The sequence below is a fragment of the Chironomus tepperi genome, unplaced genomic scaffold (assembly GCF_022539635.2).
Source record: "Chironomus tepperi strain 1889 unplaced genomic scaffold, CSIRO-AGI_Ctep_v1 contig_170, whole genome shotgun sequence".
In the NCBI taxonomy this organism is placed as follows: domain Eukaryota; kingdom Metazoa; phylum Arthropoda; class Insecta; order Diptera; family Chironomidae; genus Chironomus; species Chironomus tepperi.
Window position 1 is genome coordinate 719,961 of NW_027226292.1, and position 24,340 is coordinate 744,300.

The 24,340-nt window shown below is 25.9% G+C and overlaps 2 protein-coding genes across 3 annotated transcripts in view; one reads left to right on the top strand and one right to left on the bottom strand.

Annotated features, from left to right (window-relative positions):
• The first annotated feature begins 317 nt into the window (after positions 1–317).
• Snr1 (SWI/SNF related, matrix associated, actin dependent regulator of chromatin, subfamily b, member 1) lies at positions 318–1,789 on the top strand. Its single transcript, XM_070637973.1, has 2 exons — positions 318–475; positions 613–1,789. Exons 1-2 carry the CDS (start codon positions 395–397, stop codon positions 1,642–1,644), a joined length of 1,113 nt encoding a protein of 370 aa, XP_070494074.1. The 5' UTR covers positions 318–394; the 3' UTR covers positions 1,645–1,789.
• An 8,456-nt stretch (positions 1,790–10,245) lies between these two features.
• Positions 10,246–24,340, bottom strand: part of how (protein held out wings) — a 42,410-nt gene continuing 28,315 nt past the window's right edge. Inside the window, exons 3-9 of one of the 2 annotated variants that reach the window (XM_070638104.1) lie at positions 20,547–20,616; positions 20,439–20,485; positions 17,203–17,343; positions 17,040–17,139; positions 16,856–16,969; positions 16,598–16,783; positions 10,246–11,476 (exon numbers count right to left, since the gene is read on the bottom strand). In XM_070638104.1, coding sequence (XP_070494205.1) covers positions 11,403–11,476; positions 16,598–16,783; positions 16,856–16,969; positions 17,040–17,139; positions 17,203–17,343; positions 20,439–20,485; positions 20,547–20,616 — 732 coding nt within the window. In that variant the 3' untranslated portion in view covers positions 10,246–11,402. Of the gene's footprint in view, positions 13,754–16,597; positions 16,784–16,855; positions 16,970–17,039; positions 17,140–17,202; positions 17,344–20,438; positions 20,486–20,546; positions 20,617–24,340 lie in introns of both variants that reach the window. The other variant, XM_070638105.1, reaches the window with a different exon arrangement.

Sequence of the window (24,340 nt, forward strand, 5' to 3'; positions counted from 1 at the left end):
AAGATTTTTTCTATGTGTATCGCGGAACAAAATAGGATGTTCACTCTTTTATTAACGAATTAATGTTAAATAATATTTTATAATTAGTTTAAACCTCAATTTATTTCCCCAAATATTTGAATTAATTTCCATCCATCGAATGACAAAGACAACAACAATAAAACTTCAAAGTATATATACATATCGAAAAAGTCATTCCAAAAGGTAATTTCTGAAAATAACTTTTAGACTTAAAAAAAAATAACGGTCGTTTAAAATTCAAAGTTTTGAAAATAAAGGGTCAAGCTACGCTGAGTTTGTTCAGTTCGCTAAGTTCACTTCAGTCCAGTTTAAAATTTTATTTATCTCAATTTGTATTCGATTTTAAAGAAATAAATAACTTTAAACTATAAGGATGGCACTAAGAACATATGGAGATAAGCCAATTAGTTTCCAAGTTGAGGAAGGCGGTGAATTTTATTGCATTGGATCAGAAGTAAGCACTTAATTTACAAAAATATTTTTTTCCCAAATGTCGGCGTCTCCAATAAAAACGATTTTAAAGTTTTTATTATTAAACAATAAAATATTTATGTATTAAATCTTTAATAAGTGAACTTTTGATGATTTTAGGTCGGAAATTACTTACGACTATGCCGTGGATCTTTGTACAAAAAATATCCTGGAATGCACAGGAGAAATCTCACTAATGAAGAAAGAAAAAAGTTGATTGAAAGTGGAATTAGTAATCATTTGTTTGCAAGTTCTGTATCTCTATTAAGAGCGACCGAAGTTCAAGATGTTATTGATGGAAATGATGAAAAGTATAAAGCAGTGGCGGTTCATTCATCTGAATCTATGTTACCTCGTGAAAATAACAAATCAAAGAAACAAGCACCATGGATGCCAACAATGCCAAATTCATCACATTTGGATGCTGTTCCACAAGCAACACCGATTAATCGTAATAGAGTATATAATAAGAAAGTACGTACATTTCCCATGTGTTTCGATGACACTGATCCATCTGCTATATTCGAAAATGCATCACAATCAGAATGTCTTGTACCAATTAGACTGGATATGGAGCTTGAAGGACAAAAGTTACGAGATACATTTACATGGAATAAGCATGAGAGCATGATTTCACCTGAGCAGTTTGCTGAAATATTATGTGACGATTTAGATTTGAATCCAGTTCCATTTGTCCCTGCAATTTCTACAGCTATTCGGCAACAAATTGAAGCGTACCCAACAGAACTAATCATTGAAGAAAGTTGTGATCAACGTGTTATTATTAAATTAAATATTCATGTTGGTAACACGTCATTAGTTGATCAAATTGAATGGGATATGTCTGAAAAAGATAATAATCCTGAGGAGTTTGCAATTAAACTTTGTGCTGAACTAGGACTTGGGGGTGAGTTTGTAACTGCAATAGCATACTCAATTCGTGGTCAATTATCATGGCATCAAAGAACATACGCATTCAGTGAATCTCAACTTTCAATTGTTGAAATTCCTTTCCGTGCACCATCAGAAGCTGACACATGGTCGCCCTTCCTTGAAACACTTACCGACGCTGAAATGGAGAAGAAAATTCGAGATCAAGACAGAAATACAAGACGCATGCGACGATTGGCGAATACAACATCAGGATGGTAAATTCGTAGAAAACAATCATTTTCTAAAATTTACCTGTACCTATCTCAAATTAATTTTATTTCCTAAATATTAAATGATAATTTAAGTTTAAGCTTTGTGGTAAATTGTATTAAATTTAGTAATTAAATAAAAGTTTAAACGACAACATTTTTGAGATTCATGATTATTTCTAAGTTATAGCAGAGTCTGATGACTATTTTTTCTACTGTAAAGTCCGGCCAGATAATAGTTAATTTATCAAAATAATGGAAATGCCCTAAGCCGCAGAAAAATACTTATGTATATTAAATTTCATATAATCGGCTTTTTTGAAAAAGTTTTAAATTTTTTTTTTTTCAGTCATTTTTAGCTTCTCGAATCGAAAAGTTTGTTAAAATACGTTTTACAGTCTAGAATTTATATTTTTGCAATCATAAACAAAAATTTTCTTGGAAACTCTTTGGATATGATTGATTTTTGATCAGAGGAAAGCATAAAAACGTGGTCAAAAGACGAAAGCAAAATTATTAAGAAATAGTATGCACGACTTTGCATTGATAAGATGTTTTAAATACTAACAGAATGTGTCGCTAGCTTACAATTCTACAACTTCAGTTTTTAATCTGCCTTAAAAGTGTCTAAACGCGATTGAAATGAAAATTTCTAGATTTATAATTTTTACAATAGAACTTTTGGCCACTGCATTGCTATTGTTTGGTGGATATGTAATTTTGAAGACATACGACGAACATAATAATTTCGGAATTTTTTCGTTTGTTTATGGAAGTTTAATTACAATTTCATTCTTGCTTGATGATTATTGGAATGAATATTCAAGTTTAAAATCAATAAAGGCAGTTCTTATAGTTGATGGTATAATAGTTTCATGTACTTTACTATTACTGTTTACAACTTTCGGATATGATGCAAAAATTAATGAGACCTTAATTGATGATCTCAGGAAAATAAGGACATGTACTGGAAATTCAAAAATTTTGTATTGGATTTCCTTGAAAATTGAAGAAGTTTTTGGATGTTGTCGAACTTTTGACATGGTGAGTTTCAAAACAACCCTTAATAAGCACATCAGTTTAAAATTATTCTGTTTTCTAATTTTTAGTTCGATTATGGAGTATACAATTACTATCGATCTTGCTGTGATTACTCAACAGACATCGAATGCATAAATCCAATACTCATCTGTAAAAATTTGCGAATCATCATTTTACTTTTAAATACTCCATTGATTTTCCTATTCAGCATGAAATTTTTTACAAACCTAAGCAAAATTAAAATTATTAATCAGAAATTAGTCAGAAGCTTTGCTCGGCCAATTTAAAAAAACGATAAATTTATGTGATTTTTGTTCATAAATAAGTTTAATGCTTTTATTTAGAATTTAAAATTTTTAAAACATTTCATAATTTTCTTGTGATTCTGGTTCAATTCTGGACAATCCCGAAATTTTCCTTTGATGATGCTTCTTGTAGTTTCTTTTGATAGAAAATGATGCAAATATTTGAAGATCAAATGAAATTTAAACTCGTTAATTTTTGAAACTACAATTTTATAAATTTTAACATCTGTAGAAATATGCATTATGCATATAGACTTTCTCCACACATAGTGTTTCAAAAGCTCGTCTTTCCTGTTAAAATGTTCTTTGGTACACCATTTTCCTGCAAAAAGTTCCTAAAAACGAATAGTAAATGCTGACTGAAAAGGAAAAGTGTTTATGAAAAAGCATTAATTAAGTTAAGTTATTAGTACTAAGTGGTTCTTCCCACTTAAACTGTTCTATTGAGTGCAGTGGTCTGGCGCAAAAACTCGTTAAACAATCATTAGCGAATCGCCCTAGCGCAGCTCTGGATCTTAAAGATCTGAATAGCTAAAGCATTTTTTTTTTTTTTTTATTAGTTCTAGTAATGTTAAGTAATAATTACAAAGGAGTTATTTAATTTTTATTTTCTTTATTTTTAAAGAAAAAAAGTTCACACTCAAAAAAGAGAAAAAAAAACATAGAAGACTAAGATTTAAATATAGTTTTAATTATGTATGTTTTCAAAGGAAGTTAAACCAAAATATTAACGAAAGGATAAAGAGTATTATTTCTTTGTTTTAGTTTTAAGCATTAATTAAATTAAACTAAATTTATAAAATATAATATGAAGATAATTTGAACCTCATTAATATTTGATTCTTGCTCTACAATAATAGAAAGTAATATGACAGAAAAGAAATTGCATTAATTAATTTAGAATTAATTTTTCCTTTTTTTAATAAAATATGTGTAATAAGATAATATTATTAAATTAAATCTAGTAGCAATTGTTATCCAAAAAATTAAGAAATATAAATTATATTTTAATGGTGTGTGTAGATTTTTAATTCATTTTTGTTAACAAATTAACATTTTTTTTTATTCAATTGCACATTTTTTGGGTATGAAAAAAAAGAGTTAAGAAGACACTTACAATGGAAGAAATCATTTTCATTAAAAATACACAAAAAATAAGGTTTCAAGTGGTTAAAAAAATTTTCATTGCCTTATTCCCGAACAGCACAATTGCCAGGTATTCGCTGTGGCGCCGTTACTTAGCAAGTATCAATGGTGCTGATCGCCGCTTGGGACGTTATTATAAAATGTTTGAATATCAGTAAGGTGGACATTTGACGTCTTAAATTTAAAAAAGTTTTCAAAAAATGTTTGTCTAGGTTTTCTTTGATTTTTAATTGACGTCACTTGAGATTGACCTTAATGATGATTTCAACATTTTTATCCACTTGAAAAATATATTTAACTCTCAAAAGAATACATCTAATATCTTATAAGTACATTTTTTAAATCAATTAATTTGTTGACTTCTGTGTGGATAGACTAATAATTAGATTGATTAAAAAGAAAATTATTGATCTTCAATTTAAGTGAATTTAAGACAATCATGATCAGGGATGAACGTTATTGATCTGTTTTTCATAAATGAGCAAATTAAATTAAAACTTTTGTTGTTAGATCAACTAATTCTTTATAAGGATGAAATTAATATTAATTAAATAGCTTCTGTTTTTAGCAAGGAAGTTAATTTTTAATGTTATTATTTCTGTAGCTTTAATTATCAATTCTCCTCTTCAGAAATATCTTTCAGGTGAATTTTATGTTTAACTGTCCAGCAATGCTTCAACACTCAGGATTAACATCAAATGAAATTTACTTCCAAGATTCATCTAAGTTTCAATTACATTTGATTTTAAAACTTTATCCTTAGTGATAGTGCATTACTTTTCAGCAATAAAAATCTATTAATTTCATGGCACATCTAAAAATCCCTAATAAATGTATTTCGTTAACTTTGATTCTTTTACAATACTTTTAATACTGTTATAGCAAAAATTTATGTGGCATGGATAAAAATTTATGTCCGAATATTTCTGCATTAGTTGTCCAATGAAAAAGTAAAATGAAAATTTAAAAGGGAAATGAGTATTATTTCTAAAGTTTTACAATCAATCTACATGCTAAATTTTGAATTTTTTGTATATAATTTTTAAAATTTTAGTAAAGCTATAAAGTAAAAGCAAAGGATATATATATAGATGATTGTAAAAAATTTAATTCTCCAGATCAAATTAACAATTTCTTACTACATTTCAGATCTCGATAAATTAACTTCCATTTACATGTAACAAGGAGATAAAATTTCATTTAAATTTAATAAACTTTTTTTATTTTTTTGATTCATTAATGCAATTTATATGTTATAAAAAGATTCATCCTTTTTAGTCATTGCTTATTATTTTGATTAGGTATTTTAGATTATTTTTATTATTATAATTATTAATTACTAAGGCACATTTTGTGTTGCAGTTTTTGATTATAATTTCATTTTTACAAAAAAAAATATCAGTAAGAAGAAAACAATCAATTCAAAATATTTCAAAACAACTAATTAATAGAATTTATAACACTAGAAAATCTTATTGCATCTTATTTATTATTAACATTAATATTTTTATGGTAAAAAGGAAGAGGAAATTGATAAATTTCCAATAGAGGCTCAGATCTTTCTTTCAGATTCATTAATGTACGTAATGATTTTGTAATGAATGAAGTCAATACTTGATTTGAAAATCTTAATATCCACATGTTGTCAATGTCATACAAAAATCATAAACTCAACATTTCACAATATCCATAAGCATGTGAATTTTATTGTTATTGGATATAAGATATTAATATTGGTAAATTTTTATCCGAATTTAATTGATTCCAAATCAAATTTCGACACCTAACTTGTACCAATATTATGATGGATTAAACTGGTCAACAGGGATGTGAGATATAACTCTAATCCCTGCTTTTCAATTTGTGCAAAAATTCTACAACTAATCCAATCTAATGAAATATCAAAGACATTAGCACTCATAATCTTTGTTTAAGGATCTTGAGCATTAATGTCTCTGTAGCATCCTCTTCTTGTTATTATTTTAAACATTACCTCTCATGCTTTTATAATTTATTAATCCATTATGTATTATTGGTGTATGAATTGAATGAAATCTGATAACATCAAAATAGTTATTGTCCATTTTGTATTTTGTTTAATAATTAAGTAAATTTTGCATTAAATTAATAAACTAAATTAAAAGTAAAAAAAAAAAATTGTATAAATTTTCATTTCAATTATGAATGAAATTTAGCTGTTGTGCATTGATTGAAAGGTGCGTTTCTGTAAATTATGAATGCATTGGATTCTTTTTTTTATATAGCAATTAATAGGATAAATAAACGAAAAATTGTGAATTAAACATAAAACATAGATTATTGTGCTATCGTTCTACTTATGGTGGCTTCTTTTGATACATTTAAAATCAATTCATCTTCCTTCAATTAAATTCTTCTCATTCATTTCATTTAATAAATTCATTAAGATTTTTGTTAGAAAAAGTTACATGAACAAGCTATCAAATGTAAACTTTCAACAATAGTAATTCTTTCAATATATAAATAAGTTTCTATTTTTTGTTTAAATTTCAATTAATTTAATGTAATTAAGAAAATTTCTGCTCTCAGGCACCACCATCGCTAATTATCAGCTCCATTGTGCGTTGTTAAATTTGTAGTTATAGTAAACTTATGAGTTATGAATCAATCAATCAATCAAAAACACTCGCTTTCCTTATACGTTTAAAGTTATCATCAGAGATTTCTTTGTGTATAAATTTTTTATATTTTTTTTTTAGTTAACAGGATATTTTTTTTTAAAAAAAATTATATTTTCATTCTACCATGGCACCGTTGTTAATTTGATAATATAATATATTTATATTATTTTAAGTAGTAGTAGTAGTAGTAGTAAATGAACGTGACGATTTGTTTTAGAGATGGCTGGATGTAGTAAATAAAAGAGCAATAAAGATACATACGAATTAAATACATATTTTTTGTTTTTAGATGTTAGTGCTGTAAATTAGAGAGAGAAAAAAACATTCACTGATTAATTAATTTTGTAATAAATGTATATTAAATTATTATTAATAAATTTGATTCTAAACTATTAAAATACTGCAGTGTATGAATGCAATCATAAGACAAACAACCCAGATACCATAAAAGATGGAAGATGACTGACTATAAATATTTCCAAAGATATAAAATTTATTTGCATAGCAGTTAAATTTTGAGATAACCTAGTGCTTCGTTGATGATTGGATAAAATCATCTGAGTGCCATTCCAATTTTTAAAGCTATCGATTCATGATTAGCAACTTGTTAGGAAATATTAAAAATTTATCAATTTTTTTATTACATTTTTTAAGTGGCATTAAAATTAGGGAGAGAAAATTTAATGTAATCTGAGGATTTATCGTCTTATGATTGCAAAAATGGAATAGAAAAAGTTAATTCCAACGTTATTAAATTTAATGTTCTTAAGATGTAGGAAGATAAGATAAAGAATTAGGCAAAATTATTAAAAGCATTCATTTTTTGTTTTAATTCTAGTTTTAAGAAGGTAAATTAGTCGTAACTATTGGCAAGTGGATTTAACTTTAAAAAATGTATGCTATGATGCAAAACATTTGAGTGCCATAGGTAGATAACATGCGACAAAGATGTGAATTTGTTGCATAAAATGAATTTTTGTGTGCTAACAAAAATGAGTACTCAAAAGTGCGGATAGATAAAGGAAACTTAATTAAGCATTTAAGATAGTTAATAAAATATGATTAGTTACAAAAATTACTTTCATGTAGTTCTTCTTCTTATTTCATTTATTAAAAGGTAGGTACTTAAAAACCATAACAATAATAATTTTTGCCTATTCTTCCGTTTAAATTCCTTTTCAAGTAACAAAAAAGTTAATAACTGCGAAATTCCTATTCATCTATTATTTGGAACGTTTAAAGTTTTTTTAGATTATGTCATGACTTTTTAAGGATTAACATTACAAAAAAAAGAATAAATAAATCATGTTAAACAAATAATTTGAGGACATTAAAATCATCTATTTACAAGTGACAATCAAAAAAAAAACTTGAACGTTCCAAATTTATGGATTCAATGACTTTTGTCATACAATCCATATGCAGTAATTAATGTAAAATCAACAAATAATTAAATAATAAATAAAAATAAAAAATATCGTCAACTGTACTTTTATGACAAAGACAAATGTGTAAAATATAAATTATGTGGAAGGATGCAAGAATAGAATAAGATAGAGAAGTAAAAGAATTATATCTTTGTTTGGACACAAATTTGGACCCCAAAACACCGGAGAAAGTATGCTTTTTAATTATTAGAAACAAAGGACATGTATGGGCTTTTGTGGATTTTTTTGTAAAGTTCTCCTTGTCAAACTTCCAAGGATATACGTACGTTATTCTCATATAAAATTAATTGAGTTAGATTTCTTTAAGTAATCAAAATGCAACATAATTTTTTTCTTGTTAACTTGTGCTCATAATTTACAGCTGTTTTTATCAATTTCCATTGAATTTTAGATTGTTTGTATTTCTATGATATCTAATTAATTATTATCACATGATTATTCAACTTATCCTTTCTGTTAGTTTAGCATTAACGAAGATTTTATCAGTTTGTGAGTAAGTTTGCCTGTTGTTAAATTTGTGCATTAAACAGATACAATAGAAAATTTAGTTATTTGAAACATTCATAATAGCAAGCAAATTTCATTGAAATCAAATTTTCTTAAAGAAATTCAAATTTTCGAACTAGTTTCTAGCTCCGACAAGAATGAATTTCAGTCTAAAAATGTGATTTCCAACAAGATTAATCCATTTCAATTCCTTTATAAATTAGAAACATTTCATTTAGAACATTACAGTTAGTTCCATTAGATATTTCTTTGTAAGTATTTCCTTTTTTAAAAAATGTTAGAGAAAATTGAGAAGACATTTCTTGAAAATAGTAAATTAGTTGATTAATTATCAGTTTTGCATCATCATTAATGTTATTATTATTCAGTGTTGTTATTCTTTTTTTTTGGTAATTATGTTGAATTAATTTAAAAAGTAGATTGAAATTTATTTTTTTAATAGATTGAGTAAATAGAGATTATCAAATGAAAAGTTATTAATATTATAAAGCACATTATTTGTGTTAAAAGAACAAAAAAGAGAAATTAAAACTTGAAAGAAAACTTCACTTTATTGTTTTTTTTTTTCTGAAAAATTTTCTATAAATAGATTTTTATTGAGAATTTCTTTCTTTCTTCAGGTTTTTTCAACGAATAAAAAGATATTATGATTCAAATATTTATATTTTTTATATTTATAATCATTATAATAATCGTAAGAGTAGCAAATTAAAATTATTACATATAATATATCAAGTATCAAATGATTTTCCTTAAAGTTCAACACTTTCACTGAATAATAAGAGCTTTGATTTCATTAATGCTTACATTTTGAGAAACTAAAATTCCTACAGACAAATTTTCGCTTGCTGATAATTGATATATGTGATTCTCAAGTTTTTCTAGAATATTTTTGGTATAAATGGCATTTTTATTTCAAATGTGGAATCTCTTACTTAATAAAGTATGTTCTCTTGGATTGTTTTTTTTTTATTACAACCTACTTGAGATAGATGTGTAATTTGAGAATTTAATGGCACTTGAATCCTATTCTTTCTTAATATAGAATCATCGAGAAGATGAAAAAATATTAAATTATAGAACTTTTAATAATGAAAATTTGTTGCAAGATGTCTTTCAACAAAAAATAAGCAAAAATAAAATAAAGAAAATTTCTATCATTACGATCTCATTCTTAATAAAGGATATTCATTGTGCAAAGGAATTTATTCTTTAACTTATTTTTTCTATGAATAATAATTAAGTTTTCACATCAATATAATTTTTAAAGCCTAACTCATAATCATTCTTAATTTTTTTTACATAAATTGTCCTTTTTAGCTCAATTTGCTGCAATTTCTAAATTTTATTTCGGATTTCAATTTATTTTTAATTTTTTTCGCAACAGGCACAAGTCAACAATATTTTTTGTTTGTAGATTCTTTTTAAAATTACGAGAAAAATGTTAGATTTTAAAGCAATCTTATGAAAAATTGGAATACATCATTTCTGTGTAAAATAAACATTATTTTTTTTTTGAGAAAAAACAACCCATAAACAGCCCCTTTTCTCGTGAATGCTTTCAAAACAGTCCAAAAAAATCTCAAGACACTGTTTTTCGATAGTTTTCATTGATAGGAAATGAAAGTTGCTATTTATGGAGATTTATAAATTTTGTAAGTTGTCTAAATGCAAAATGACAGTGTCTCGTAAAGGGAGCAAATAAGGTTGATAAAAATATTGAATTGAGAGACTTTAAATAATTGAAGTTAATTTTATATTACGGTAACTTTGTGATAAAACAGTAAAAATTAAAAAAGGTAAAGATAACTAATGGAAAAAGTGAAAAATGTCCATTTCTAAAGAGTATCGAATACATATTTAACGATAAAAAGTAAAAAATAATTCAACTACCTAACTAAATTTCAATTTAAAAATAATAAATTAAAGTAATTGTAATAATAAAGACACATTTCATGAAAGATTTTCTCGGTGAACATATGTAGAGGAAGCATTTCATTCAATTAATTGGATGGAAAGTAGATGAGAAACTTTCATGAGAATGACCACAACAACATGATACAAAATAATCATTTTTACTAGAAACACTCAAAATTCTTTAAAAAATCATTGGAAGAAGTAAATTCCTCCAATTTTTCTTTATCAGCATAAAGTAAAAAAAAATTAAATAAAATTGAAAGTAAATTTCTAAAGATTTTCAAGTCAACGAAAAACGACGATTGAAAATCAAATATGAAATTTACTACAAAAAAAAATTAAATTATAGTCCCTAAGCATTTATATATACATGATACAACGAAGATAATAATGAGAGAAAAATCAATTGACGATTTGTGGAAATAATAAATAAATAAAATAATAAATGAAAATATTTTATGAAAAAAGTAACTAACCTTGGGCAAAACACATATTTGAGTCATTATGAGCAAAGGGCCCAGCACCACCGATCTATGAATTCGTATTTTTCATATTTTTTTTTGTAATGGCATGAAAAATATTGCAAATTTTTGTTCTATTTAACTTTTGTTTTTGTTTGTATGAATTTGTCGATGATGATTAAATAAAATATTGAACTCTTTCATTTTGTAGATGTGTATGTTAATTAGGAAGAACTTTCATTTAAGCTAATTCAACATGAGAGAAACTTTTTTATGAGAATCTTTATGACAGTGCTCCGGCCCTTTGATAGGGATGCTCTCGACTGACAAATCGTCGTTGTGTTTTTAATGCACCTACTAAAATAGAGGAAGAAACAGAACAGAATAGAAATAAAAATTATTAAAAAACTTATAAAATTAAACATTTTTAAATTTTCTCAAACAAAATTCTTTGTTGCGAGATGAAAACAAATTTTTGTTGAATTCTTAATTTATAAAATATAGTTTGCGCGCAATAGAAATGATTTTTATAGTAGGTATGCTTTAAAATTTTTCACATTTTTGTTTTCTTAACAAATAAAAAAAAATCATAGATTTGATCGTACATCTTACATTTTTCTAAAATACTTAAAAGCTAATTACTTAGGTGTACAATTCTTTATAAATAAATAATCAATGATTATGGAAGAATAATTTGCATCATTTACAAGACTTTTTTGGTCTTAATGTTCGAAACTTCATTTCCTCATAAAATTGTCTCATAAAAACAAACTTTTCTTTCACTTCCATCAACTTTTTATTACTTACTTAAAATTAAATATATAATTTTTGATCATGACACTTGCTTGATTTGTTTGTATGAAAACCTTCAATTACGTCCATTAACTGAACGAAAATTTTCACTTCTTTACTAAATATTATTATGGCATTGTGACGATTTGAATAGGCATGTTATTAACTTAAAATTTACATTTCATTTGATATGATTTATTTCATTTTCATCATTCAAGTATTTGGATATTTGTGTGTTTTATGGACTTAGAATACCTTTTTCTTTGAATTCTAGAGTGGACGGTGATAGTGTTTTTAATGACCGAAAATAATTGTGATGTAAAATGTCAATTTTTGTCATGTTTGTGTAAAAACTTATAAAGGATTTAAAAAATAGAAAGTTGCAATGCTTCCAGCGAAATCCCAACACATTTTTATCATAAATTAACGCGAAAATGAAAAATTTTCAATTGAAAACATAAAAAAGTACTGATTTAAAAAAAATCAAAAATGACTAGTTTTTTAATGTGATATAAATCAAAAAATAATAATTTAAAAAAAAAATACAGTTTGTGAGTAACAAAAAATTATACGTAAAATATTGCAATGATGGCAAAAAAAAGTATGCCAAAGAAGACTATGGACGGAAAATTTGGTTTTCATTAAAATTTTATGTAAATAATTATAAAAAAAAAATCTGTAAATTATTGCCCCCATATCCAACATTTGAAATGTTTTTAGCACCAATTAAATAATTTCAGGAGTATACATCCTGAATTGAAAACTTTAGATGCACGTATAAAAATAACAACCCCGAAAGAGTGTTGAAAAATTTCTATTTTTAAACATTTACAGGGCAGCAGGATGATGTCCAACACCGTTAATAGTACGAAACAAGAGTATAAAGTATAAAATTTTGAATCATTTTAAAAATGATTGTTTTGCATGAAAAATTTCTTTTTGTATCACTAGTTTAAACATTCTCATGATTTAAAGTGTTGGATTTTACGAATTATATACAATTTTAATTTATTTTTAAGTATTATTACAGTAATAATAAAGATTAATGGCCATTTCTTTGTAAATGGTTTCGCATTTATGAAATAAAAAAAAATTGTTTTTCCTGGATATTTTCCGTTTCAAATTTACATTTACACATTTATAAAGTAACGATAGTAAAAATATTTCTAAGGAAAACATAAAAGTTGTAATATAATATTCATGTAGTCATAATTTTAGAAAAAAATGTAGAGAAAAAAAACTTGTAGAAGTAATGATGTAAGATGCTGAATGTAGGGAAGGTAATTAACCTAAATTGTGCGTAGATCCATAATAATATTTAAGTGAAATTTATACAACGTATTATAATTTTAAGGATTGTTTCATACATTACTGTACAGTAGACATATGAAATGAAAAGTGTACAAAATTATTGTTTTTTATGCAGCAAATTTTTCATACTTTTCATATTTTAAATGTGCGAAATTATTTTCAATTTCTTACGGAATTTTTGTGTGATGTCTCTTATATACAGATATAAAATTTAATTTAAATTAAAATTATTTTTTTTTTATACTTCCTATCTCATATGATGTGTATAAAATTGAAAATTGTTTGTAGATGAATTTGGTTCTATCTTCCCAAACGGTATATCTAAAAATGAGATTTACTTGAATTTGCGCATAAACTAAATTAAAAGCTCTTTTATGGTCCGTTAAAGATTATTAGCAAATTAATTTACAAAAAATTTTCAATCATGGATGTATGGCGATTTGTTTCTTGCTTTTAAAAATGAAACCAAATTTAAATACTAAACAAAATAAATTCAAAACACGGAGCCAGCATGCAATGTATATCGACCAACTGCAAAATAACAGAAAAATACCAAAAAAACATAAAACATGATTTTCTTACAATTTAAAGTAGAAATAAAGATAATTTAAAAGTCATTAAATACATTTGATAACATAAACTAAATTAAAGTAAGTATATATCCATAAATCGGCAGTTAGATGAGTTGGAAACTTTTAATAAAAGAACATACAAAAGGTGTTAGTTAAGAAATTTAAAAAAAAAATTAATTTGAGGATAATCAATTGGACGTAGCTTTCTTGTTCCAAATGATGAGATTTTTATTTCTCTAGAGGGAAAAATGAAAGACGAAAATAAATTTCATTCCATCTTAATCTTACGACTGAGTATTCATTCCGTCTCTCTCATGTTTTTAACGCCACAATCATTTTTCCAAGGAGGATGTAAATTCAAATTTATAGTGTAATTAAGGCAATCTAAAATATTTATAAATAATTTTTATCATTTTTTTCGGTGATGGATTTTCTTTCTTCTGTATTTTTTATTTTTAATTTCGAAAAACTGAACATTTTTCTTATTTTTTGACGAAAATTTATTCATTAAGAAAATTTTATTGAACCAGACAGACGAGAAAAAAAGTTGTTCAGAATTGATGGCAATGCTCATAACTTATCTGCAAAACTTTATCCAAATAACAATAAAATAAATTAAAATAATTGCCTTACATGCTTAAACTTTAGCATTTACTCAATTTGTGTAGGAATCAGATGTGGCTGCTCATAGTCAAAACAGAAAATTAGGGCATAGTAATTTTGCATATAAGCAAACAAATGCCATTTTGATGTGTAATGAAATTGGCTTTCATTTTTCCTCCTTTACAGTCATTTAAACTGAAGCTTACTATTGCTTTGTTAATTAGATTATTAATAAATTTAATATAGATAAATCTTCTTTTTTAAAAAAATTCTTTTCGGTCTTAAAAAGTGAAAGATAAATGCTTTTCTTTTCGTTTTTAGAGTTTTAAAAATAAAATTGTCTAAAAGATAAAAAAAAAAAAATATGACAAGACAAATTTGAAATAGACTAAAATTTATAAGCGAATTCTTGCAAAATTTTTAAACTATTTTTTAAATCAAAACCAGATCTCGAAAAGTAGACTCGACTCTATTTAAATTTCGAATAGACTTCGAGATCTGATCAAAGCTAAAAGCATTTATGGCTTGCTGAAATTTCTTTTAATTTAGTTCTTAGTGTTATTCACAGAACATTAAAAAACAAGATAATGTTTTCATCTAATAAATGTGAAAAAACAACAAGCAAAAAATAAGAAAACAGAAAAATAAAGAAAATAAAAATTACGAATGAAAGGTATAAACATAATAATTCTTCTACAAAATACAACCAAACAAATTTTTTGTCCCATAATTTCAGATCAAACATTTAGACATTAATATAAATTCTTGCATTAGTATCATAATTCCTTGTCTCTTCTTGTTAATTCTTTTCAATTTTGTTTCTCTATCTATAATACTGTTTTATTGATATTTCTTGTATGAAATGATTCTATATGCTATGATGATTAAACTGATCTGATGTATTAATTTAATAATTAAATTTATTATACACAATAAACCGAGTTTTATTCAATAATTCAATTAACTGACAGTCACTGACATCTAAATTAACTGATGTTCCAAAATATGATTGATCATCTTTAATACTTTTAAATTCAAAATTCTGTGTATCAGTATGTAATTTCGTTTGTATAAAGCAATTAGTTAAAATACAATATTTAAATTTAAAAATTTCCGACAATTAGCTACATTTGCCAGAAATGATTCAATCTTTAGTACCATAATAATCATCAAAAAAAAATAGAATCATTTCACTAAATTTCTCATTTTCATCAAGAAGTTTTTCATATAAATATAAAAATATTTTCCTTCGCTTTTTCATTTCATTTTTCTTTTTCCTTTTCCTAAGAAAGCAATTAACACGACCGAACAAAAAGAAATATGAAATGAACAGTAAACCATTTCAAGGAATATTAAAAATATTAAGAGACATTTTAAATTACGTATGGTTTTAATATAATAATGCTTACTTATTAAAGTGATGTTTAGTGATACATAAAATAGAATAGAAAGCAGTTTTATTTGCGTAAGGAATTTCGCTGCATAAAAATTATTCTAAAATTTCAATAGACCGTAAAATGAAACATGCATATGATGATTTCACAGAAAATATTGTGCATAAAATTATTTTGTATGTCCTTTCCAAGTTACGATGTAATTAATAGGAAGCATACAATTTGCAGTTAATTTGGTATTATTTTCTTCATGCCAAGATTATTTTCTTACTTTTACTAGACATCTAAGCAGGAAAACTGTATATTAGTAGTAAAATTACGTACACATAGCACCGTTTTCATTCTTTTGTTAATTTTAAAGCATTTAGCTTTGAGCATACATCTTCGCTCATTATTTTGCTAGAATGTACTTGAATTTTACAATATTTTATGAAGAAAATTTCCCACTATCTAAAACCTTTATATTAGATTCTACGATCGTTTGTTATTATTACTGTGTATGGTGCTTATTGTTAAAATAATTAAATTTTTCGAAATTTTGTTCATCTCTTTTCGTAAAGTTTGATTGCTTGCTGCTATAATCAATCGTTTGTTATTATTTTCCTTATTTATATCTAAATTTTCTTCCTAAAGTTTTTGTTTTTCTCTTTAAAAATTTCATTTTTTGTAATAATAATGTGATTTTTTTTTTTAAATTAATAATAGTAATGTAAGAACTTAGTTATTAGGTATATTGTTTTAGAAAATAAAATAAAATGTTGTCAATAAGTTAAAAAAAATAGACTCTTATCGAGCAAATAACCCACCAGTATGATCAGCATAGTCTGTTAATAGAGGATTTCCAGCTGCTGCAAGTGCTGCATAGTTTGTGTAATCGGTGAACGGAGCTGCGGCGTATATTAAGCCCGAATGATCGAGTGTTGGTTGACTTGAGAGGAGACTAGCACCTGTCGTTGGTACGGACATACGCGGTGAAAGAATAAGTGGTGCACCTGTAAATGTAGGTTCTGAATGTAACTTATGTACATATGCTAGAAGATTCGCATCTGTTTGGAAAATACTACCCAGAGGTGTTCCTTGTGTCGCGCGCATCTGATTTGGTATTTGTTGCATTCCTGGTGATAAAAGACGTGTTTCTGCTGCTGATTGAGCCAATCTACGCCATTCTTCTTCGCATGCTGTAGATAAGAATTAAAGTAATATTAATAAATTACAAAAACTTTTGTAAAACAGTCCGTAAGCGCTTACCAGCTGCTGCTGCTTTTGTACTTGAATCTCTATATGTTCCATTGATTATTGCCAATTCCATTAATTGCCTTTTCTTCAATTCATCTTCGCCTTCTGCTTGCTGTTGATTTGATTAAAAAACATTGATTTTCAATCGATCAGAATTTAGAATGAATATACTTACTGGCACCAAAAGCTTTTGAACCTCCTCAACAGCACGCTGAAGTTTAAGTTTTGCACGGTTTTCTGTATCCTCAACTGTAATGAGTACATGCAAATCATCAGCTAAATGCTCCCAATTTGGCTTTCCACGGTTTGCATCTTCCTATTAATTGAATAAATAAAAATCCAATTAGAAATTTTAATTGATTCAAAGTCAAATGAAATATTTCAAATTTTTTTAGATATAGCTAATGAAAAATTGAGCTCGTTTGAAAGTTGTAAAAATGTTTTTCATCTTCATGTGATTTTTCCTTAGATAATTTGTTTTTATATATACGTGGGTGATTATAAACCTTTAAATGTATAACCCGACAAGCAGCACTGACAGCTACAGTTCACAGGTATGACTAATTCATTTTGACATCATTTATTTAACCGCAAAATATAAATAAATTAATATTTTTTTTCCACATATTTAACAATTGAAATGCTGCAATTAATTACAGGATGTGTTGAATACAAAATTGCAAATGCTCACAAAAAGACGTAATTAATCATCACATGTAATAAAGGAAAAAATTGCGAAGAAGTAAAAAATAATTTTTTTTTTTGAAGCTTGTAGTTCAGCAAAATTCGTCTTGATGTATGTCTACATGAAGTGTGTTTCACATCAATTTTGAATTATTTTGTGCATACCAATGCAAGTTACTTCGAACTGAATACTATATTCAAACCTTCAATTCTAAGAAAAATAATTAAACAATTAATTCAGCATTGAGATTTTTTAATAGGAAAAGCAAGGACAATTAGAGCAACAACAGGAATCTATAAGCACTTAAACTCTGATCGCCGTGTGGCTGCCAAATCAGAGCTTTGTGTCGCCCGGGCTGTGTACACAAGTTCATCAATTCTTATTTTTCAACCTGTATAATAATAGTAAAAAGAAGATGGGAGAATTTTCCGTTGAGAGAAAACAACGGAAAATAAAATGAGGGAAAATTTTCGCGCCTTCATACATGAAGTTTGTGAAATAAATCTTTTTAAAAATATACTTGTCTCTCTTTATTGTTTTCAAAGTATGCAAATTATTCAAGTCAAAACGAAAATATATTAATGCATAAAACAAAAATGCTGTGATTCAAGTTACAATTTTAAAGTTCATTATTGTAGAAAAAAAAATTCATTCACAATTGTGAAAAAGAAGGAAAAAGAAAAATTTACACATTTTCACTATAATAAGATGAAGGAATGAATTTTACGTAATTTTTTGTTTCGTGAAATTTTTAACATATTTGTTATTTTATCAAATTTACCTCTATAACAGCAATTTGATCATAGCTTTCTCACTTCTATTTTTCTACTAATTCATTTTTAGCTAACATCATCATAAATATAAAAGTCAATAAATCTTTCAGAATGATGAGGCAGACGAAAAAAATTGTGTCTTATATACTTTTCTTTACTTTATGTGGTGTGGACTTATTTAATAAAAAATTTACTGTCAATTTTTGAAATAAGAAAATGGAAAATCCATGAAGAAAATCTTACTATGTAAAAAATCGCATATAAAACTCATCTTTTGCTTAAATTGAATTATAAATCTTGTTGAATATCATTAATGTGTTATGTTGTGTGACAAACATAGCGGTAACAATTTTAATGAATTTTCTTTTCTGGGACATGTTTGTGGTTCATTTCAAGTTTTACTCATGTAGACATAAGAAAATATAAATAATATTGTGATGATTTTGTAGGAAAGAGCCTTGTTTTACAGTAAATATAATACAGATACGGATAATATATTCCTAAGCACATTTGCCAAGTTTTGTTATTACGTCCCTATCTAATCGTATATTTTCTCATTTAATGTCTCTTTCGACAATTAATTTTACCTAATGACATCTCAAATTTTTATTATTTTCAATCTTCCATAATGAAGACAAGAATGGTAATAAAATTTTATTTTTCTCCACTTACAAAAGTTTTTCAGATTGTCACACTGAACACACGAATGTAAAAATCCAAAATTACTTCGTCTGTGGAGTCGTTAATGGAATGTTGTGACATTTTTTACAATCAAAAATAAAAATATATTTTAAGGTGTCAAATGATATTGAAGTGATATTTTTATGTCTTTATAATAACAGAAATAATGTCATTTTCAACTTCAAAAAGCTCATATAGATAGTCTATGACTTTACAAAATTTAAAAATATTTTCTTACATTAACAGATTAATATTTTATTGCATTCATTTTATTAGTTTTTAGATTAATGCTAAAATTATTTATTTTATTATTCAGTTAGAGTTTTGATGTTCTTAAACTGTCAGAAAACATTATTTTAAAATATTAAGCAGAAATTAATTAAACTTTGAAAGAAACATTTTGTTGGAGAAAATCTATGAAAAACGAGAACCAATTATCATGTTCGTCGCCAAACTAGTAAAAATCGCGCTAAAAAGTGGATTTATAAAATAAATAAAACAAAAAATGTAAACACAAAAATCTAAGCAAAAGTCATAAAATGTTATACGTAAGTATGTATGAGTATGCAGATTTGACGGGCTAATTTGACAATGGAAAATCATTAAATGAGTCGCTAAAATTATTTTCGAAAATAAAGAAGAAAAAAACTCATTGTTTCTCTTGACATATATACTGAATGCATACAGCAAAGCGTTGATGGTAACAATGTAGCTATTATCATGATTAATTCGAATTTTAAAAAAATGCTGAAACTTTTAATTCAACATTTTTGTTACGCCGCGGACTTTACAATGTCAATGAATTTAGTTCAGAATGTTAAAACTCAAAAAGTATTGAGGTAAATAAAAAAGCTTCCGAAACAATCATAATAAGACATTGAAACGGTAGACAAACTCAAATATTAGATATATGTCACTTTTGCATCAAGTTTATTTTATATCGCATGTAAATAAAATGATGACAAAATTTTTTGAACATTAATTTATCATTTAGCAAAAAAACGAATATAAATTTAATAAATGTGCTTAAAGAGTTAAGACAAAACGATTTAAATGATCTTTTTGACAGATTTGTGTGCGCACACGATGTCATGTTTTATTCTTGTTCTATTTATCCATTTGAATGATATTTAAAATGAACTCATGTATGCAACACGAACAAGATATAAAAGAATAATGAATAATGAAAAAATTAATTAATTTTCATTGAGCTCTTAAGTATTGAAAAACTACTTAAATAGTTTTGAATTATAAATGAAAATGAATCCTTACCTTCTTTTTATCTCTCATTGAGCCCTTTCCTCGGACCATTATTTTACCTATAAATACCAGTCATTATTAATAAATTATTAACTATGATTCGTGATAAGATCTACTTACATCCTGTCTCTTGTTCTAATTGTTTTGCTGTCATACCTCGTGGTCCCAATATTCTTCCTACGAAGTTAAACTGAAATTGACAAAAAAATATTAAATTATTGGAAATTTATAATTAATAAAAAAAAAATACAAAAAGTAGATGTGCATCATCGACGCTAATTGAATCCCAAAAAAAGTTCAGTATTGCTTAACGCCTTTTTCTACTACAGACTAAATAAAAATACGTCTGTAAGACACTCATTCAGTAAGTGATGCTAATCTCTTAAAACAAATTTAGTGTAAAAAATTTATGCATTTCGTTGTGTCGCATTAAAATATAATCAAATAACAAGCACGCAAGAAGCCTTGACTTCTTTTGTTTTTGTTTTTAAAGACTTTATTGTTTCTTTTTCAATATATATAAAATTTTAAACACTCTTATTTTGTGACTTACCGCCACCACAGAAATGTTTTCTTATGTCACATTGAAAGCCGAAAGGCAAACAATTAACTTGAATATGAACATGAATTTTGAGTAAATATAAAATGCATATTTGAAGTGAATAAAGAAAAAGTGCAAATAATCTATTTATGAGAAAAATGTTTTTCATAATGATCGTTAAGTCAAAAGTAAATTAAAATTGAATGCATATAGTGGCATTTGACCTTAAAACATTTTAATATTAAATAGAAAACAGCTGTAGTCGATTTACTGATACTTGGTATAAGATGAAAAAATATTTGCAATTCGATACTATAGTTAACAAACTTGTATGACTCGTAGCGTTTTATGTGGCGGCATCTTCGCAAACATTAAAAAATTAGCTTTAACAAATTGACATATAACAGCTATATGCACTTAAAAGCAATTGAAAAAAATAACTACGTACTGAGTTTAATTAAGTGAGAAATAGTTATGTACAATATGGTAAATTTAATTGAGTTATTTTAATGTACATTGAAAATTGTTTGAGAAATATTGATCTTATTTTAATGATTTGTTCGTAAGGTTGAAGCAAATGAATCTTCACAAGCTATTCATTCAAATTCCTAACGTCTTTGTCAATTTTTTTAACGAGTTCAAAAGATTTTTTTACAAAGAAATAATGAATTTTTATCATCCAATGAATCAGCATTTGAACTTTGTTGATGACGATATGAAGTAAAACAATGCAAATTTGCATATTTTTAGTTTTTAAATTGAGTTTACTTGCATAAAGAATCCTATTCATATCAGCTAGAGAAAATCTCATTGAATTGAATACGCTGTTTATAATTAAGGCGCAATGATTCAAAAAATCATGCTTACAACGTGATGGATTGATTGTTTTGTTGCCTACAGCGGTCAAGTAATTTTCTGCTATTTATTCTATGAAAGGTTCTGCATTCATAAATTCTCTTTTCTTAACATATTCATTAGAAAAATGTAATTACTAAATGATTGCTAATTGTACACTCGTGAATATAATTATGAAATTCCAAATTCTTTCAATGTTGTTAATGGATATCTTTCATTCAATTGAGTGAGTCAATCAGCAAAAATGATATCATTTCACAAAATGCATATTTTAATATTCAAATGATCTCAATACGACACGTGTTGCATGTTATAAAGATCACGATTTTCTTTCAGAAGTCTATAAGTCAGCCGTGCCCTTAAAATCTCATCTTAATAAAATTTATATAAAATGAAAATATTTATACATGATTATTTGCCGTGATTTATTCAGTATTCAGAGCAAAAAAATCATAACATTTATATATTGTTGTAAAATATGAACTCATCAAAATCTAAGAAAATTTTTCACAACATGATTAAACACACAAAATCGTGACAATCCTTAATAATTTTTAAATTAGCCCAATGATTATAAAATAAATTTCAAAGGATGGGGTTAAAAGTCAAAGAAAAATATCACGAAAATGCTATTTTGGTAAATATTTTTCTAATCATCTTATTTGATCTCAAGCGGAATATTTTCATTGATCATTGAGCTCTGGTATGATTATTACACTTCATTGATGAAATATATACTTCAAGAAGACTGGCGTCAATTGTCTCGACATTTCACTGGATATAAAGTTAATCGGAATAATTTGTTTCTGTACGATTTTATAAATGCATATTTGATGATAAAATCAGCGATCATAAAATTTATGAGACATGTTTTGATGTATCTGTTGAATTTAAATTTTCGATTTTAAGACTGTATAAGGTATTTATGATAATATTAAGATGGAATTTATACACATGTAGAGAAAAAATTCTTGATCTTTGAATTCCTTTGATTTTGAAACTCATAACTAATCAACTTGACACACTCATCAAATTTTTAAAAACTTTTAATCATTATAAGTTGTTCAATCGTTGAATGACAACTTAAATGCAACAGTTAAGCAAGGTGCATAAATTCTTAATCAATCATTTTTAGATTAGTTGCTTTACACAAATCATTTTTCCCTCTTTAAAGTAATTTACATTGAATAATTTTTCTAATTTTGCTTTTAGTTCATTCATAAATTATGCATAGATTTTTTCATTTCATTTACAGACAAAATATTCGTACCAATGAATGAGATAAATGCACACACATGAGCAAATGATTGTCAAAGCATTAGATATAAAGGAAAAACAAATAATTTTCAAGCTTATATTTAGCTTCACATACTTATTCATTCATTTTCTAATTTCAAGAAAAAGAAATATAAAAAAAACTTGTGTCATTAATTATTATATTTTATGTTCACATTTCGAACGCAGAATGGATAAAATTTATTTATTAATAATTCATCCGTAAGCACACTTTAAAAGTTGCAATAAATTTTATTATAGGTAGGTATGGGTTATTTTTCGGTAAAGAATTAATAAAATAAATGTTAATTGCGCCAAAGTATTTAATCTGTTTACTCATAAAGTTCATAAATCTTCTAAAGAAATAATCATCTTTGAAAAGGTATTGAAACTCCGCTTTTGACACAAACATTAAAATCTCTTACCGTCTCTTAATTTATAATTAATGCAATTTTAAATGAAAATTAACACAGGAAATGATCAAACAAATATTGTAAATTTTATAGCAGAGAGCATTAAACTAAATGTGATTTTTAAAAGGATTGAAGCTTGCTTTAAGGTCCATTAATGATCAATTAATAAATGTAATCAAATAAACATTATTCATTGTCATTTACACATTATTATAATGCTTATAAAATTCCATCAAAAACTTTGTAAAAAAAAAACAAAGTCAAGAATTAATAAAAATGTGGTATAGTTGTGTATATGTCAACAATAGATGATTATTGAATCACCATCAATTATCTAAGATTATCGCATCAAAATTATTTTCATTACGATATATTTACTGCCTACACATTACCATGTGCGCATTTCGTTCGCTTACCTACATTTAGAAGAGATGTTTAAAATCTCGAAACTTCATTAAGTGCCAAATAGAGAGTACACAGTATATACCGCTTTAGAAATAAAAAAAAATCTACTTCCATTATTGAATGCAAATTAAACGCTCACATACTCGTAAGTAAGAGAGGAAAAAGAATTTTAATTTTTGATGAATTTCATCATCATATTTACGGCAATAGTGCAATGTCGATGAATTAAACAATGAGATCATTTTCAACACTTTGCAATCGTATCACCATATATAGTAAAAGAGACTCAAAGTGAACTGGAATATTGAAAATCATTTAAATGCATTCTAGTTTAATTCACAATTCAGCTGTTATTATTGATAAAGTTTGAATTTAGAAAATTATCACTCATGTACTTTTTTTTCAGGAACTTTGTATTATTTCTT

Coding starts and splice junctions, on each gene's coding strand:
- Snr1 (XM_070637973.1), top strand. CDS start 395: ATGGCACTAAGAACATATGGAGATAAGCCAATTAGTTTCCAAGTTGAG. Junction 476..612: donor TTTATTGCATTGGATCAGAA/GTAAGCACTTAA, acceptor TGATGATTTTAG/GTCGGAAATTACTTACGACT.